Genomic DNA, 17,246 nt, shown 5'->3' with positions numbered 1-17,246 from the left:
CTCCACCCGTCACCTCCTGTCTCCTCTCTTCCACCCACCTACCTGCCCTATCAATCCAACTCTCTTCCTCTCTTTCTGGCCGCAAAAGCCGCCCCATCATCTGCGCGGAAGCTCTCCAATCGCTACTACATCTATCGACCTCACTAGCGACCGCGTCGGTCTGTCAAGAGCGATTGGCTGGACAAAGGTAAGTAATTTCATCGTCTGCGCTGGTAGAGTGAGATTTTTAACATCGTGTTAAGCAGTCATCATGCGCGCTCACTATCTCGTCGCTGGCTTGATCGGCCTCGCTGGTCTTGCCTTCGCCGCTCCTACTCCCGAGTCCACTGCCGTCTCCCTCATCCCGACCTCCCAACCCGCCGACGTCACCGACCTCGAGTATGTTGCTCCCGAATGCAATATGGGACAACAGCCAGACATGTGGCTCGCGGCTATCTGCGGCAACCACACCAACACGAGCACCAGGCCTAAGACCTGGCTCGGCGTCTGCGGACTACTTACCGCCGGCGTCGCGCATGAAGTCACAATTACGGTTCAAGACCCTGGTCTCATGTGCAGATTCTACGACGACAGCGACTACTGCAACAGCGACTACGTCGTCGCTACCCTTACCCACCATTTCCGGATCCCGTCGGCAATTGGCAAGCAGATCAAGTATGTCAGGTGTGATAAGGCGCCACCGCGTGAGGATTCTGGTGAGATCGAGGGTAGAGCTGATGATGCTCTTCTGGACGATGCTCCTTTTGTTCTTGGAGCGGAAGATATCAAGTACGCCGAGGACGATAGCGCTCTCCCCATCCACGACGCCCACGACGCGATCCCCACCAAACCCGAAGACACTTCATCTTGGTACCCATCCCCCTGTATGAACCCCGGGTCGGACAAGTACTTCTTGATCGTCTGCGGCGGTGGCAACGCCAACTGGATTCCCAACAATTGGATGAACGCGTGTGTGCGGCTGTCCGATACCGTTGGGCACCACGTCGGCACTGTTATTCAGAACGCGCACATCATGTGCAAGTATTATGACGACAGTAACGAGTGCAATAGCGACTTCAAAGCGTACTCTTCCAATACTTCAAGAGACATCGAGATCTTTTCGTATCCACCCCAGGTCGGAAACCGGCTCAAGTATGTCATGTGCAAGCAGGGTCAGTGGCGCAGGGGTGTTGCATCTTCCTCCGCCTGTATGAACCCCGATGCGAGCCACTACTTCCTGTCCATCTGCGGCGGTGGCAACGCCAACAACATCCCTAACAATTGGATGAACGCGTGTGTGTCGCTGACCGATAACGTTGGGTACCACGTCGAAACTGTGACTCAGAATGCGCGCATTCAGTGCAAGTACTACGACGACAGCAACGAGTGCAATGGCAACATCGAAGGGACCTCCATTACGTACGAGAAAGAGGAGAGCTTTACGATTCCACCCGATGCTGGAAACCGGATCAAGTATGTTATGTGCAAGATTGGTCAGTGGCGCAGGGACGTTGGTGGGATTGAAGCTCGAGAGGTCGATGTTCCTTCCTCTTCGGAAATCATGGTCGCTACAGACACCAACTTCTCACCAGACTGGGCCTGCATGAACCCGTCCCCGGACAACCAATACTTGGTTGTCTGCAGCCATGGCGTTGGCCAACTCATGCTCAACAAGCTCTTGGGTAACTGTCTGAAGCTCAACAGCGATATCGCGTATAACGTCGATTCTTTCATTCAAGATCCAGGTCTGAGGTGTAGGTTCTACAACGACCGCCACTCAGACTGCAAAGGCGAACCCATTTACACCGCTCAAACTCTGGATAAGCAACGCCTCTTCAAGATCGATGCGAAGTACGGGACTAGGTTCAAATATGTTTGGTGTCACAAGGGCGACCACCAGCTGGGCGATGTTCCTGCGCTCGAAGCTCGAGTAGCGGATACGTCTCTCGAGGCGCCATCTTTCGCGGTCGAGGAACCGTCCGGGCTCATCGCGCGACTCATCAGCGATACCGGCTACGCCTTTGAGTATCAAGAGAACTTCGCTGGGCTCTGCATCAAACTCCCGGACACGGTATCTCGTCATTTGACGCACGCAGCCTTGGTCGATCATACCCTCTGCAGGTTCTACGAGAGCGGCTGCTTTACTGTTATTAAGCCTCTCTTCACTGCAAAGAGCGAGGCCCCCTATACCAAAGTTCCTGTGCCATCGGATGTCAGCAAGAAAATCACCCACGCTGTCTGCGGGCCTTCGACTGCCCCACACAATGAGATCGATGCGCGAGCGGATGTTGTATCTCTCGAAGCGAGCCCGGCGGCCGCTTCCGAAACAACGACGTTGTGGGAGTACATAGCGAGGATCTTCAGCCACACAAGCGACTTTGCTATCATGAACGACCGCGACAGATCCTGCCTCAAGTTCAGCGACCCTTTCTCTCGTGATGTTATCAAGGTAAACATCGGGGCTAAAACTCTCTGCGTGTTCTACGACAACGATTGCAGTCTAGCTAAGTACCCCGTCTTCACCGTTTCGACCACCTGGGAGCCATTTGTCAGTCGCGACGTGCCATCGGAGATTGGCAAACAAATTACCCACGTCATCTGTGGGAAGAAAACCCATGCTGCGATCGAGACACGAGCGGATGCTACAACGGCATCTTCGGACCTCCTTGCGAGAATCTTCAGCAGCATAAGCTACACGGATCTCCACACGCAAGGCGACGACCGAGTCTGCGCTGGGTTAGGAGACTATATTTCCCGTGATGTTACCAAGGTAACTGTTGGAGCTCACACTCTCTGCATTTTCTACGACAACGATTGCACCCTAGCCAAATACCCCGTCTTCACCATTTCGACCGACAAGGAGCAGTCCACCACTCGAGACATGCCAGCGGATGCTAGATGGAAGATCACCCACGTCCTTTGCGGGAAGAAAGACGGTTGGGCCAACGTCGAAGCGCGAGCGGATGCTACAACGGCATATTCGGGAACCCTTGCGAGAATCTTCAGCAGCACGAGCCGTATGGCTATCCTCAGGGAAAACGGCCGAGCCTGCGTTATGTTAAGAGATCGTGTTTCCAACAGTGTTACTAGTGCGACTCTTGGAGCTCATACTCTCTGCGTATTCTACGACAACGAATGCACAGCCAAATACCCCGTCTTCACTATTTCGAGCGACAAGGAACAGTTCACCACTCGAGACGTGCCAGCGGACCTTGGCAAGAGGATTACCCACGTCCTTTGCGGGAAGAAAGACGGTTGGGCCAACGTCAAAGCGCGAGCGGATGATACATCCCTCCAAACCACAGCCCAGAAGACGAAGATGGCCCGAGTCTTCGGCGATACAGCCGACTTGTATATCTATGACGACAACGATGCGGATTGCGTTGCGCTCAGCAAGCATGTGGCTAATGACGTTGTCGGAGTACAGCTAGAAGCCGGCATTCTCTGCGTGTTTTACACCAATGCCTGCAATATAGCCAAGTTCCCGATTTTCCGCGCTTCGAATGTTGGGCCCGGTACCTTGCATGTGGATATCCCGGGGTATACTGGTCGCGACATCTCACACGTCGCTTGCGGAAAGAAGCACACTCTTGATGCTGAAATCGATGCGTGGGCGGCTACTACACCTATCATCGATGCGCGAGCGGATACATCACCGATTGTCGACAGCACGGCTCTGATGACTTTACAAAATGACGGTCCCTCCATCGCCTACGTATTCAGCAGTACTGCCATGTTTGGTATCTACGATACAGACGCCAACAGCTGCATCCCACTTGGCGACTCCATTGCGCATGATCTCATCGCCGTGGCTGTACACGAGAACGTCCTCTGCAGGTTCTGGGCGAACAGCTGCGATATGTCCAAGGGCCCTCTGTACCAGGTTCACTCGAACAAGGGCGACGCCGTTCCCAAAGTGCCGTCAGATATTGGCAAGCAGCTTACTAATTTCATGTGTATGCGTACCAAGCCTCAGGCTACGATCATTGCGCGAGAAGCACTAGACACTTCGATGGCCGACCCTGGAGCCATGGCCTTTCTATTCAGCACCGCCTCCCAGCTTGGTATCTACGATGAAGACGCCAAGAGGTGCGTTACGCTTGGCGACTCTGTTGCGCATGATCTGGTCGCTGTGGCTGTACCCCGCAATGTTTCCTGCTCGTTCTACAAGGACGGCTGTGATGTTTCTAAGGGTCCTACCTTCCTTGTTGCGTCGGGCCAGGGGCGTGGGAATGTCCATTACGTACCCTCGGAGATTGGCAAGAGCCTTACTCATGTCATTTGTATGCGTACTCAGCCTCCCGCTGAGATCATTGCGCGAGAGGAAGGTTCACGGTCCAATGTAGCTCTCATCACTTCCGCGACCTCTGCAGCCAACACACCGGATCTAGCTACCGACTTAACCAATACCCAGATCCAATACCCCAGGGACGGATATAGCCCCGTGGACCTCCCAGTCGGCGATCTATTCACCTGCTCTTATGAGCAAACCGATAGCTGCCGGATCATGGATGCACTCAACGATTGCTTAGAATTCCCTACGAACACCGCCCACAACGTCATGATCCTCGAGCAGGCCAAGGCGACGTATTGTTGGTACTACAACAAGCCTGGGTGCAAGGATAGTGATGAGGTTTTCCATCACACATCGGCGCCAGGAAATCCGACTGCATTTATTGGGACCTTCTTCAAGGATCTCGCGAGTGTGGTGTGCGGAGGTCCCGGTGTGACATCTGAGCTGGAAGTCATTCCCCACGACCATGCTATCGAAAAGGTCACCGCCGTGGACAGGCCCATCTACGCCGACGATATCACCAAGCGCGACTCTCCCTCCACGCAACCAACACCTGCATGGACACTTCCTAGAGCCATCCGAGTAGGCGAAGTTTTCGCCTGCTCCGAAGACCCGGCCTCCGGCTGCTGGTTCATCAACGCCCCGAACAAGTGCATGGATTTCCCGCCCCAGGTCGCCCACAAGTCCAACTTCATCATGCAAGGCAAGGGTACATGGTGCATGTATTACCTTGAGCCCGGCTGCTGGGACGGCGACGAAGCTTGGCAGCACGTATCGCCTCCCACGGAACACACTACCTTTGGAGTGAAGACCAATGTGGTCGCGAGCGTGGAGTGCCGGGCTGCTGGCGCGACTGAGAATGAGATCACTAAGCGCGACTGGCCCCCAGGCTCAACAACAGTCTGCCACCAAGCGCACTACCAGTTCTGCACCGACAACGCCATCAACGCTATTCAGCAATGCGCCAACTTTGCTCCTGCGGATCAGGGCCCACTCTCGATTATCCAGTATGGCGGCGCGTACTGTAAGTGGTACCGCGACTTTGGCTGTGGAGGTGGAGAGGACAAGTCGCCCATGAGCATTGATTCTAGGGGTGGAGAGCAGTGGGTTGATGACTTGAGCGTGGAGAACAGGTTCAAGAGCGTCAAATGTGAGACGAATCAGTGGTAGGCTTAAGGCTGACCGCGAGTCTTTTTGGACGTGATTCGGAGGCGAACGTAGCTTCTTTGGACACCAGGTAGTTGAATAAGTAGAGGAATGAAATAACGTTCCCTCCATCTTGTCATTGTGTGAGATAAGTCTGGAGCCTACATCGAAGTTGGGTCAACTACTTTGCATGTCTTCGTGTCAATTCAGGCTGCAAATCCATTTAGCTCTTCCCTACGTTGACGTGACTTGGAGGATTCTGGCCCGGTAAGCGTGTCAGTAAGGCGTACTTGACATGCGCGCTTTCCCTTCTTCGGTTAGCACGAACACGATCTAGCGCGTCCCAGTGAACCAACCCTCCTACCCCGCAAACTCTCTCTCCCTCCATGTTTCGCGACGTTTGTGTGACCATCGGAATGGATAGTCCAGCTGATCTCGATGCTTTCTTCGCGTTTCAGAACAGCCAGTTCGCCACAGACCACGCCCTAGACGATGGCAGCTTCGCCGGCTTGTCGGAAGCCCTGGGGGCCTCGAACGCAGCACCGAATCAGTACAATGAGACCTGGATGATGGATCCGTCACTTCTGGATCTTTCGAATAATTCCACCGCTTCGTCGTCGCCCTTCACGCCAAGCGCATCGATATCCAGACCTAAGCTTGGCAGTCGCTTCTCCAGAGAAGTCATCCGTACGCTCAAAGACTGGCTTACTGTTCATCAAAAGCACCCGTATCCTAGTGAGGGCGAGATGATGGCACTTCAAGATCGTACAGGATTGAACAAAGCGCAACTGACAAATTGGTTTGCGAATGCCCGTCGGCGTGGCAAGGTGCAAAGTGTGCGCCCAACTTCGCCGCAAGTCAAGAACCCGCCTTCTTCTCCGGTTGATATCATCCCAAGGCCTGGTACGCCTGCTGTCAGGATGGCGTCGAATCACAAGGACCCTATGCAGCGTTGGGTGGAATCGCCACCAGAGCATGAACCTGCTGCTGTTGGCGACATTGCGCGTGCGATGGCTTCGACGTCGCGTGAGTGACTAACTATCCAATGCAATGAGGTTCTTATGCTGACCGCTAGTAGATGAAGATGCTGGGGACTTCGCGTATCATCAACCCTGGCAATCACCTTACGCCATGTCCTCGGCAAGCAGTGCAAGAACGTCGCAATCGAGTGAATTCTCGGGTCATTGCTCATCAGGGTCGCAAACATCTCTCAAAGTACGCCGCGCACCGCGCAAGAAGCGGGCCACTCGACGCCGGCGTCTTGATACGGAGAGGACCGCACCCATCGGTATGCCGTATCAATGCACTTTCTGCACTGAGGTCTTCAAGACTAAGTACGATTGGCAGCGTCACGAGAAGTCGCTTCATCTACCGCTGGAGAGATGGATCTGCGCACTTCAAGGCTCTCGCACTACGAAGGAGTCCATCGGAGAGCAATGCTGCGTCTTCTGCGGCGAGGTGCGACCAGATGACAAGCATATCGAAGCGCACCACTACTCTGCATGTCAAGAGAGAAGCTTGCAAGAACGCACCTTCCACCGGAAAGATCATCTCGTCCAGCATCTGCGCTTAGTGCATGGTGTCGAATTCTCGGAGTGGTCGATGGCGCGCTGGATGCTGCCTATACCCGATGTCAGATCAAGATGCGGATTTTGCGGTACTACCATGAGCACCTGGCTGGAGAGAACTGATCATCTTGCCGATCATTTTAAGTCTGGTGTTACGATGGCTAGTTGGCAAGGTGATTGGGGTTTTGATGCATCTGTCTTACCGTTAGTCGAGACTGCTATTCCTCCTGGTATGATGACCTTGGCTCGAACATTAACGTTGTATGCATACTGACATCTGACAGATCTAATCGACTGGGAAAGAGGCACTCTCATTCCCATGAAAGGTAGCGACCCATCCTGGGGTACTCCACCAAACGCATACGAACTGCTCAAAGTGGAAATCGAGTTCTTCATCCAACGGTATTTCGACAAGCACGGGTACTTGCCGGATAACGACGCGATGCAGCTAGAAGCATGTCGCATCATTTTCGCAGCCGAAACCACTTCCGTCATGCACGGACCAGATACAAACTATATCCACGAGGTTTCGTGGCTACGAGACCTGATGATGTCATCACATGAGCTGACTGAACACGCAAGGTTTCAGCCAGTTCGATCATCCCGCGAGAGCAGACATTTCCCGCTACGCATCAATGCCAAGGATCATCTCTTCGAGCAATGTCCGCTAGAGGCGCAGCTTCGTGGTTTTGTGACCCAGCGCGTGGCGACGGGTGAAGCACTGGACGATGCGCAACTGCATCACGAAGCATGTCAGATCGTTCGGCGCATGGAGCAGGAGTCCAGTACGCCGTCTGATGTCTTCGCAAATTGGATTGTCAAAGGGATCTACTCGGGCACGAATTGGATATCGCTCTTCAAGCAACGCGCAGGTATCTCTGATGTCGTATGCACCAACATACCGGCAGATCATGGCTTGGGCGAATTACTAGACCTCTCCTGGCCAGCCTCGCCTCCCAAAGAAGCATCCACTTCCGCTCTCGGGACCGCAAGTCCATCCAAGCAAACCCACGACTACTTCACTACGCTTCCCACTTTCTCCGAAGAGCCCATACTCTCGCCTGAGTCTACCGCGCAAACGGACATGTACGGCCGGTTGCGATCGCTGCTACCGGACGACACCAACTTTTACCGAATCTTTGACAGCGACATGCGGAGATGGGCGGCGTCGACGCTTTCACCGAAGAATCCAAATTGCCATGTTCCATCCGATGAAGAGATCCAGCATCAAGCGCGATGGATAATGTATGATGGTGATGATCCGTGGAACCAGACACCTGCGGATTTCCCGAAATGGCTGTCACGGTTCAAGAGGGAGGTTGGGATTGTGGCGAATGACGAGGGAGTGAATCCTGGTGATTTGGTGATGTGATTGCAGTGAATCGCGCTGAAATCGGATATGTGCTGTCGCCTAGAAGTACGCCGACCTTTCCAGAGCTCGTGCACAGAAGAAGGCTTGGGTGCTTGCTACGGAGCACTCCCAGATATTCATAAGCCCTTACACTCAGCAAGACAAAGCATATTCTCTCTCAACGCACCACCTCAACGTCTGGCAGTCATGAGCTCTCTACTACTGCGTGCATTCCGGCCCGTGCTGACCTCATTGTTTGAGTATGCCGGCTATCCTTATTTCATGGGCTCTTCAGACCAATATATGCCCATCCAGTCGAATTGCGCAGTGTCATCAGCAACCAACACCGAAACTGCTTCATCAGGCCAACCCAAGAACTCCCAAGATGAGTTACTAGGACCCTTCCGGCTATTCTCGCTGCCAGGGGAGCTCCGCAACATTGTCTATGCCCACGTTCTCGAAACGGACGAAGCTATCCTCATGGCACCATATCTCAGGAACGGAGTTCTACATCAGCGTCTGATCCTCGACGACCCAACGACAAAACTACGGATAGACCTAAACCAAATGAAATTCGTCTGCAAACAACTCTACGAAGAAACATCCGCTTTACCACCGACCCGCTGTCCAGAACTAATCTTCCCCCTCCGCAAAGACACCTCCGACTCCGCTTCTAGCATATGCGCAAGCTACATCGCCAGCGAGTATCTCAACGACATCCGTCGCATCCACGTCCACGAGCGCATCGCATACAGACAGCGTCCATTCTCGCCGCACCTCTTCGACCCTTGCATGGCCCAGCTCGTAACATTCGCCACCCACCACCCCCATACCTCGATCCAAACCTTCCTCCATGCCGCAGACCCGAAGATATCCAACGGCACTTCCAAATTCCCCATCGCAGGCTTCTCCCACGAGATAGCTCGCAAACGGGTAGACTCCACCTCCGGATACTACAGCGCTTGGTACAATATCGACAGGGTTCTGGACGAGATGGCTGAGACGTGGTCGGACCATGCGTTTGAACCGCAGCCTTTTCCGCAGAATGTTGTGTTTAGGCTGGGGTGTGGGGTGAGGTGGTCGAATTGGCAGCAGTGGGTGGGATTGGAGTTTCCAAGACCGTTGCTTACGAGGACGAGACCGAATTATACGGGGAGGTATGATATTTGGTTTTTGGGGCGGACGTGAAAAGGGCGATGCGTGATAGCATGGATGATGGCTTTCGTGGTTGATGTCATATGATTGCAAACATTGGGACATTGCGCGTCCTAGAATTAATGTAGTGACGTTTACCATACTTTCGCACAGATTCCAGTAATCTATCATCTCCTCGACCTACTTTGCGAGATCAGCAGAAGTGAATCCTGGTAATTTTGGTGATGTATCCACCTCGTACAAGAGAAAAACCAAACACCCTAGAGCCTACATCAAGCTGAATGCATGCAAACTAGACGACCCAACGCCAAAGTAGCCTCTAGGGTGTTTAGTTCTAGCCTTGCATAAGGTGTAGATAAAGTTGCAAAGTCACGATCCGCATATACGTCACTCCCGCGGAGCATGACATTCTCGTATATATCCACCATAGCATGTAAAGCGCAGTCATGGACTTACAAGGCTATCCATGTCATCGGTATCTGCGTGCGCAGTGTATCAAAACTATGGAAGCAAGTCCTAGGATGTCGCTATCGAGAAGGAAGACTTTGCGACAACCTTGAACGACGAAACCGCGTTCTCCGTTTTCGTAGACGATGCCACAGCCGTAAGCTTCTGGACGCAGCTTTCTGCACATGTCGGGCAAATTTCTAGAGCTGGCAGGTAGCTACTAACTCTTTCTGCTGCGAACCGAAGACTACGGGCGATGTGAGCGTGTTGTTGTAGAAGATTGAGTCAATCCTAGTGGGTGCATGCATAGCTCGGCGCGAACCTGGAACGCGGGTCGATGTGCCAAGAATCCGGGCGACGTCAAACCTGCGCCGTCTGAACCTCATCCATCACCTAATCCACCCCCTACATACGAACCAACAAGACATCACCCACTATGCAAGCTTCACATGTGCTTGGAAAGAGCAGCAATGTTTCTCGAAACTCTTTACATTGATACTAACTACATGGCAGGAAAACCCTCTGCCCCCAACCGTCCGCCTCCGCCCTCAACCCGTTCCACCCACGTTCAGTCATTCCGCGGCGGCGGAGGAATATAGCCGTTGTTGGGACGCGAGTCGCCATCGGGCGGCTTGTAGGTGAAGACATTGACGCCCGTGGAGTCGAACATGCCCTCGAAGCCCCCCGAGAAACCTGGCAGTGCAGGACTAGGTGCTGGCTGCGACGACTCTTGGGGTAGCGGTACCTCTGCCGCTTCTTCAATATGAGCCTGCGTAAGAGGCTGTTGGGCAGGTTGAAACTGCGGTGGCGGCATTTGTGATTCCACATTAGCAGTAGTCTGCTGTTCCGGCAGCGGTTGCTGCGCTTGATGCAATGGCAGCGTTTGCTGCACAGCTGGAGCGTATTGGCTCATGAACAGGTTAGGGTACCTTGCACGCTGATCCGCCAGGAACAGCTCGCTGTCTGTCATGGTCTGATCAGCCATTGGCTTGATCGCCGTCTCGGGCACCGTCTCGGTCGCCATATTGGGTTTGCCTCCCAATACTTTCTTGAGCTCAGCTACCAGCATGTTGTGGTCATGCCTCAGCTCTGCATGCTGTTGCTGCAGCGTCGCGATAGCAGTCGCCTGTTGCTGCACTGTCGTCATATCAGCTTGATGGCGCTGCTCAAGCTCTTGGACCCTGCGTTCCAGATCTGGTTGTACTTGGCCCTGGGCATCTTGTGCCGGCGTGGGCGGTGTGGGTGGTTGCGTCTTTGGAGCAGACGGAGGACCAGATTCAGCTTTGCGCTGTGCGAGTATCTTGGCCAAGCGGTCGTTGACCGATTCTACGCTCGGCGCCTCACGGGTAGGGCGTGCCGTTGAAGGCGCTCGGTCACGGTAGCTGCCGTTGGATGGGAATAGTTCCCTGGGCGGACTCCGCTCACGAGGGTCGCGCCCGCGGACTGGGCCGGTTGGAGCTGGGTACCTACCATCGTACGCATGCCTAGGGTCAGCAAAGCCACCTTGAGGGCCGTATGTCTCATACTCAGCGCCGTAGCTGCTGTCTGGATAGCCGGCATAAGAGCCAGGCTGTTGCCAGTTACCAGAGGGCCGACCTTGAGCAGGCCTCTGGTTGCTGGTGTATCGAGGAGGTCCCATCGGAGCCTGCCAATTGCCATGAGGAGGGCCTGGCGGAGGAGCCTGCCACTGGCCTTGAGAACCGCCGTACTGCTGAGTCGGCCAGGGGGAACTGGGCTTGGGCGCGTTGGCCTTTTGCTCTCGTCGCTGTTCTGCGCGCTCCTTGTGATCCGGGTCACGAGCTGCGTCACGCTCATCATGCAGAGTTTCTCCGGCATGCTTGAAGCACCAGTCCTCGTTGGCAACCCGCATCAAGAGAGGGCAGGGTTTCCCGGGATGGTTATGGGTGGCGTCCAGAGGACAGCCACCTCGACAGTTGCGCCAACGGCTGCGGTGCGAAAGGTTCGCTACTTGGCCACATGCGATACAAGCCGTGTGGTACTTCTTCACGCCTGCGTCTTTGAAGACAGACAGCGCGTCAGTCGGGCGGAAACCCTCCGCGGTATGTCCACGTTGTGGATTGCCAGGTCGATTCTCAGTGGGCGAGCGATCGCCATTGTTACCAAGGCCGGAGCCGGATTGTTGCTGCGAAGCGTCTGCCATGTTCGTGTCGATCATGGTGTGTGCAGCGGTGTGAGATGTCGGTGCTCAGGTCAAAAAATTTGTTGTCGCTGACCTTCAGAGTCGCCTTTGTTTGGCCAAGGCGCTAGTGTGAAAATCACGTGCTCACCCTCATTCTTGACTACATGTCGCGACTGCGCACCATCGGTAGCGTTTCACTTCACCGATGAATTCTTTTTGTTGCTGTATTTCAGGTGCAAGTATCCTATTGCAAAGGACAGCTTCTGCGTGCGCCTGTTGCACAGTGAGTTGCGTCGGCTGCTACGAACTGAGTTTAGATGTTCCGTTCCCTCGACCACGCACTTGTTGGAGTCTTCTTGCGTTTCAACACGCATTCTCGTTCACACAGGCTTAGAACTTTCGAATAGAAGCTCGCACGACTGACATCAGTAATATAAACCATAAAGTAATCAGATGCGACTCCTGAACCCTGCTGCACTACTGTCTTTTGTCAAAACATGTAAAAAAGGAGTCGTACAGCATCTCTGAGCACACCCTACCTACATTCTATTTCGCAACAACAACGCAGCATGCATTTACATGCAGAGTGTTTTCACAGCACTTTGAGTGTTTGTAGAAACGTATCTGTGTAGTTAACAGAAGTAAAGTAGCTTTCCTACTTGCTGCACTATCCTAGAAAGCTATATTCTAAGTAAACATTATACTACCTAATGTGCAACAATAGTCTAGAAGTCTATCTTTAGTGCACATAAGAGATAAGTACTCTAGACGTATACATATCAAAATCTATTAGAATACTTAAAATGTTCTATACTTGTAGAAGTTGCACTATTGTTTGATCTAAATTACTTAGAAACACAGACATTATGCTATAGTGCAGAGCTTACTATGTTGTTGTATTCTATTTTGAATTTTTCCAACGCAAGGTACCAACTATATACGCAGTCTTGTGCAGTGTCGTGAGAATCTAAGCACTGCAAAACACTAAATACTTGTTAAACGCTGTCCAGACATCAAAGAACAGCGTATAAGCTGGTGCAACAGTTAATCAGCTATGTTTTTCATAGCAAACACTCGCAATCAGCCTATACGCACCCAAGAAAGAGAAATCGTATCAGGAGCTGTGTGGTGCATCAGAGTTGGGAGTTGCACCGATATATACAGTGTGGGCCATACGCAGGTACTAATGCAAGACTACTTTTCATTGCGGGTGCAGGCAAAGCGATACTGCAATCGCAATCAAATCACGGACACATCTACTCTACGGCATACACATCTCTAATGGAGTCTGGTCTCTACGTTGGAGCGGTCAACGTCACTGGCGATGCGCCCATGATTACCCACACATTCGCGATGTCCCCATAGTGCGACTGCATTCATGCGTGTGCACACCGAGCATATGATCTCTATGTAAAACAAGTATAATACTTCCACGCGGTCTGGAGGAATGCGAATCTCGTTGTTGTTGCACCACTGATAACAGTCGTTGCATTGCACTGTCGCACTGTATCCCGAGCGCCGCATTAGCTAATGTGATGGCGGACCCACCGAGGCCCCCACGCCCCGTAAGCGACGCGCCCCATCGCTAGCCCGTCCTCTTGACTGCCCAGGTGACCATCGCAACGACACCGCGACAACGCCAAACAGTTGCAAAACTCGGTGCGATAGCACACTGAACAGGCGTGCATATCATCACAGCAAATTGCGAATCGGGATTCGCACCCGATCGCAATCATGGCTGGGCAAGATTCTAGCTCGTTTCGCGACGACAATGAGACGCAGACGTACCGCGACGACTCGCAGACAGTGCGGGATGAATCCTCTCTGCCTGAACAAAGTTTAGGCCATGGCACTCAAGCCATGCTCGGTAGTGTAGCAAGCCCCCTCCCAGCTGGCGTGCGCGACAGAAGACAGGCTGTTCAATACAGCCCAAGCGCTCACATAGCTGCGCCGCGCAATGCGAAACCGAGTGGCCCCACTGGTCTCATAGCTGCTGACATCGACTCCTCTGAGCTGCCTGGAATGGCGCTTATTGACGTCGACCGCTATGTAGGACTCGCCCTGGATATCCCGACAAGCGGGTTCTTGCCGCTGATCTTAGCGGGCTTCGACGACGAGCGCACATCAGGTTCACCTCTGAGCGAAGTATTGGAGCAAGATCCGGGAATGAAGACCGTATGGCAATCCATCTGCGACTCGTACTTCTGCTCTATGAACGAGCAGGTCCTCATTGAGGCAATTGCTGGCAACATTGATCTTGCTTACCAAAAGAGTCAGAGCGATGGCACTGACGTCGCTTCGTACATTGACAAGCTGCGAGACCGCGCTTCATTTCATCCTTCTGTATATGTGCGGCCCCTCACAGATACTAATGGAAGCGCCATGTCGCTTGACCACTATGAGCAGATGTTAGATATCGCTGAGCGCTACTGCGGACGTGATGTGCTGCATGCCGAGGAAGCATACGATATTGATAGCGTAGCTGACGAAGACATTGACAACAGCTCCCAGACGATGAATTCCCAGGGCGACACTGGCTGGTCCCTCGAAGACAGCGAAAACGGCATCCGTCGCCACCTCCAGACAAGCGCCAACGAATTTTCCGAGAGCCGAGCGAAATGTCTTCGCGCCTGGATTGCAGCTGGTCGGGCTCGCATAAACCACTGTCGAAGCCAGGGAATCGGTCTAGCACCGCCAATGCAGTATGTCGGATACGCAATGAATGCTACGAACAGGCGAAAGGGCCACGAAAGCCGAAACTCGGCTAGCTGGCTCAGTCTGCTGGTAAGCGACATCTGCGCAGTGCAGTGGCCTGGCTTGTACAGCCTGAAGTTCTACGTCATCGCCTTGATCGTGGACCCGCAAATGGGACAGTTGTGCGAAATCATCTTCAGTCGCTTCTTGCGCGCATACACTGTGAATGGCGGCCTCAACATCGATTGGGCAGGCAAGAGCACATCGAGCCTTTTCCTGTCAACGAAATCAGATGCGGAGCGACAAGACTTTTGGGAGCGCAAGCGAGAGTGGGTTCGGATGAATCTCGACTATGAGGCAAACGGTGACGTCGAGCTGGAGCGCCGTAAGGCTCTCTATGAAGGTGAGTTCAAGAAGCAGATCGCTGCTGCGAACGAACGCACAGCGCAGGGCAATGAAAAAATTGCCAAGATTCGGGTTCTGGCCGACGAGGTCAAAGCAACTGTCGGCATCATCAAGGACAAAGGGGGTAAACTAGACCCTGAAGATGAAGCACAAATTGAGGAACGCCACAGACTAGGCAACGAGATTGCCAAACGCTGAACGACGAAGATTCAGCTTACAACGCCGGCAATGCCGCAACATTATGAGGGGACATGCTGTGTAGACAGCGGGTTCATAGGTTAATCAATAGAGACACCTCTTTCACACCTCGGCCTGATTCTAGTGACTCTCTCGTTTCTTATAGAATATCATTATGAACATGATGTAGATCCCTTGGGTGCTCACTTCAATCTTGCCAGACGAGAGTATTAAGACAACTTACAAAGAAGGCTAAGAGGCCTTCCAGTAGAGCTGAGAGCGTTATAGACTAGATCTCTAAGCTCGTCCCTAGGTTAGAATAACGATTGAGTGTTCGATCGAAGTATTTAACCAGTTCAGCGAGCAGCACTCTTGGCGCGTATGTGCAGCATATCTTTTGGCTACTGAAGAGCACGCAAGCGGGAAAGCGTCTTGATTATATACGTATGTAGCATGCTACAACTGTTGTGTATAATCAGAGGAAGCCGTACTAAGATAGCATGCTGTCCGGTCAAGATAGCCAGTATAGATGCAGAGGCTGCGTAGTTCCGCGGTGTAAGCAAAGAGCGTAAACAATCGCCATGATCGTCGAAACGTTACCATACCGAGTGCTAAACGCCCAGAAGGCCAAAATGACGCATGTCAAAATCGGCGATGATCGTGATTCGATAGCGTCTCGCACCTTGAAGGTAGGAGAACAGTATCGAGGTCATGTCGCGGCTACACAGGTACTGACAGCTCTACCGCTCAATGGTTCCACCTGCATGGGGCATGCATCGTTACAGTCATACTACACGACCCATCTGAGACTGTTCTAATTTGATGCATTCCCCTTCACTCTCGCAGTGAGGTCACTGATACAGCCGCTTTGTCCTCGAGATGTGTTCGCGAGCTGTAGGGTCTGCCTAGCCCCAGAGCGGACTAGTCCCTGTCCCTGCTAAACAACAACACTCCGACTTTACTCACCTCTCCGCTTCACCTTACCCTCACACTGCTGAGTGTTCCCGTCACAGACACTCATCATGCGCTCCACACCCCCACAGCCACTCGCCACGGGCGACTCAGCACCACTGTCAGCCCCAAACCGCCTACTCGCTCTACCGAGAGAACTCCGCGATAAAATCTACGAGTACGCACTCGCCGAAGATGAAGGCCTCCTTCTCATCGAGACTCACCCGAAGAGCTTCAGAGGCCATCGACTCTACGAACACTGGGTCGAATCCAACCGCCTCAAATACGTCTGTCGCCAGCTATATCACGAGACCAAGGGTCTGGGACTGGGACTCAACGATCTCGCTATGCGCTCCGAGCGGCAGGTCGAAAGCTTTGTTGCTTTCCTGGATACATGTTCGGCCAGTCAGCAGCAGTGTATTCGGAAAGTCACACTGACTGATCGAATGATGCGTCGCAAAAAATATACGAGCTCGTGGGACTGGGACGTAGAAGCATTAAGGCCATACGGCGCGTCAAATCCTTGCATGACGATTCACCTATACGTCAATTCACTCAGCTGTACCGAATCCGCCGTCCACTGGCTCGTCCTGGCCGACACCATCCTGTATGCGAGGTATCTGCACACGGACCATGCTTTTAAACCTCGGGCTCCAAGTCTGATCGCCGTCTTCAGCAATCCACGCAGTCCGCAAGATCCAATCCCCAGTCACATCCGCATATTTCCTGGTAAAGGGTCTTGCCACGTTACCTGTCCTGACTTCAGTGGGACATTCGTACTTATATATGGTGAAGAACGTCTCAAGATCTGCACCCGAGAGTTCGAGAAGTGGCAACGCGAGGGCATCTAGAGACATTGGGTCGCGCTGGTGAAGTGCGGGTTCTCGATCGGAGAGGGTAGACGCTGATGTCTTTGCGAAGGGTGCATCCACTACTACA

General features: G+C 53.1%; 5 protein-coding genes across 5 annotated transcripts; 4 read left to right on the top strand and 1 right to left on the bottom strand.

Moving 5' to 3' along the window:
- Positions 1-250: 250 nt before the first annotated feature.
- J4E86_006921 (uncharacterized protein) lies at positions 251-8,359 on the top strand (the record flags this gene model as incomplete). The annotated part of the gene is made up of 4 exons (XM_051447443.1): positions 251-5,423; positions 5,849-6,445; positions 6,498-7,217; positions 7,272-8,359. 4 exons carry the CDS (start codon positions 251-253, stop codon positions 8,357-8,359), a joined length of 7,578 nt encoding a protein of 2,525 aa, XP_051301928.1.
- A 186-nt stretch (positions 8,360-8,545) lies between these two features.
- Positions 8,546-9,339, top strand: J4E86_006920 (uncharacterized protein; the record flags this gene model as incomplete). Its single annotated transcript, XM_051447442.1, has 2 exons — positions 8,546-9,271; positions 9,319-9,339. The coding sequence occupies 2 exons, from the start codon at positions 8,546-8,548 to the stop codon at positions 9,337-9,339; spliced, it is 747 nt and encodes a 248-aa protein (XP_051301927.1).
- Positions 9,340-10,508: 1,169 nt separating this feature from the next.
- J4E86_006919 (uncharacterized protein) lies at positions 10,509-12,116 on the bottom strand (the record flags this gene model as incomplete). The annotated part of the gene is made up of 2 exons (XM_051447441.1): positions 10,509-11,383; positions 11,411-12,116. 2 exons carry the CDS (start codon positions 12,114-12,116, stop codon positions 10,509-10,511), a joined length of 1,581 nt encoding a protein of 526 aa, XP_051301926.1.
- Positions 12,117-13,814: 1,698 nt separating this feature from the next.
- J4E86_006918 (uncharacterized protein) lies at positions 13,815-15,377 on the top strand (the record flags this gene model as incomplete). Its single annotated transcript, XM_051447440.1, has 1 exon — positions 13,815-15,377. The coding sequence occupies one exon, from the start codon at positions 13,815-13,817 to the stop codon at positions 15,375-15,377; it is 1,563 nt and encodes a 520-aa protein (XP_051301925.1).
- A 560-nt stretch (positions 15,378-15,937) lies between these two features.
- J4E86_006917 (uncharacterized protein) lies at positions 15,938-17,158 on the top strand (the record flags this gene model as incomplete). Its single annotated transcript, XM_051447439.1, has 2 exons — positions 15,938-16,084; positions 16,400-17,158. 2 exons carry the CDS (start codon positions 15,938-15,940, stop codon positions 17,156-17,158), a joined length of 906 nt encoding a protein of 301 aa, XP_051301924.1.
- Positions 17,159-17,246: the final 88 nt, after the last annotated feature.

The sequence above is a fragment of the Alternaria arbusti genome (genome assembly GCF_024043155.1).
Source record: "Alternaria arbusti strain BMP 1465 chromosome Unknown scaffold_8, whole genome shotgun sequence".
NCBI classification, from domain to species: Eukaryota; Fungi; Ascomycota; class Dothideomycetes; order Pleosporales; family Pleosporaceae; genus Alternaria; species Alternaria arbusti.
The sequence above is the reverse complement of the archived record's forward strand: the minus strand, read 5'-3'. Positions and strand labels throughout refer to the sequence as shown.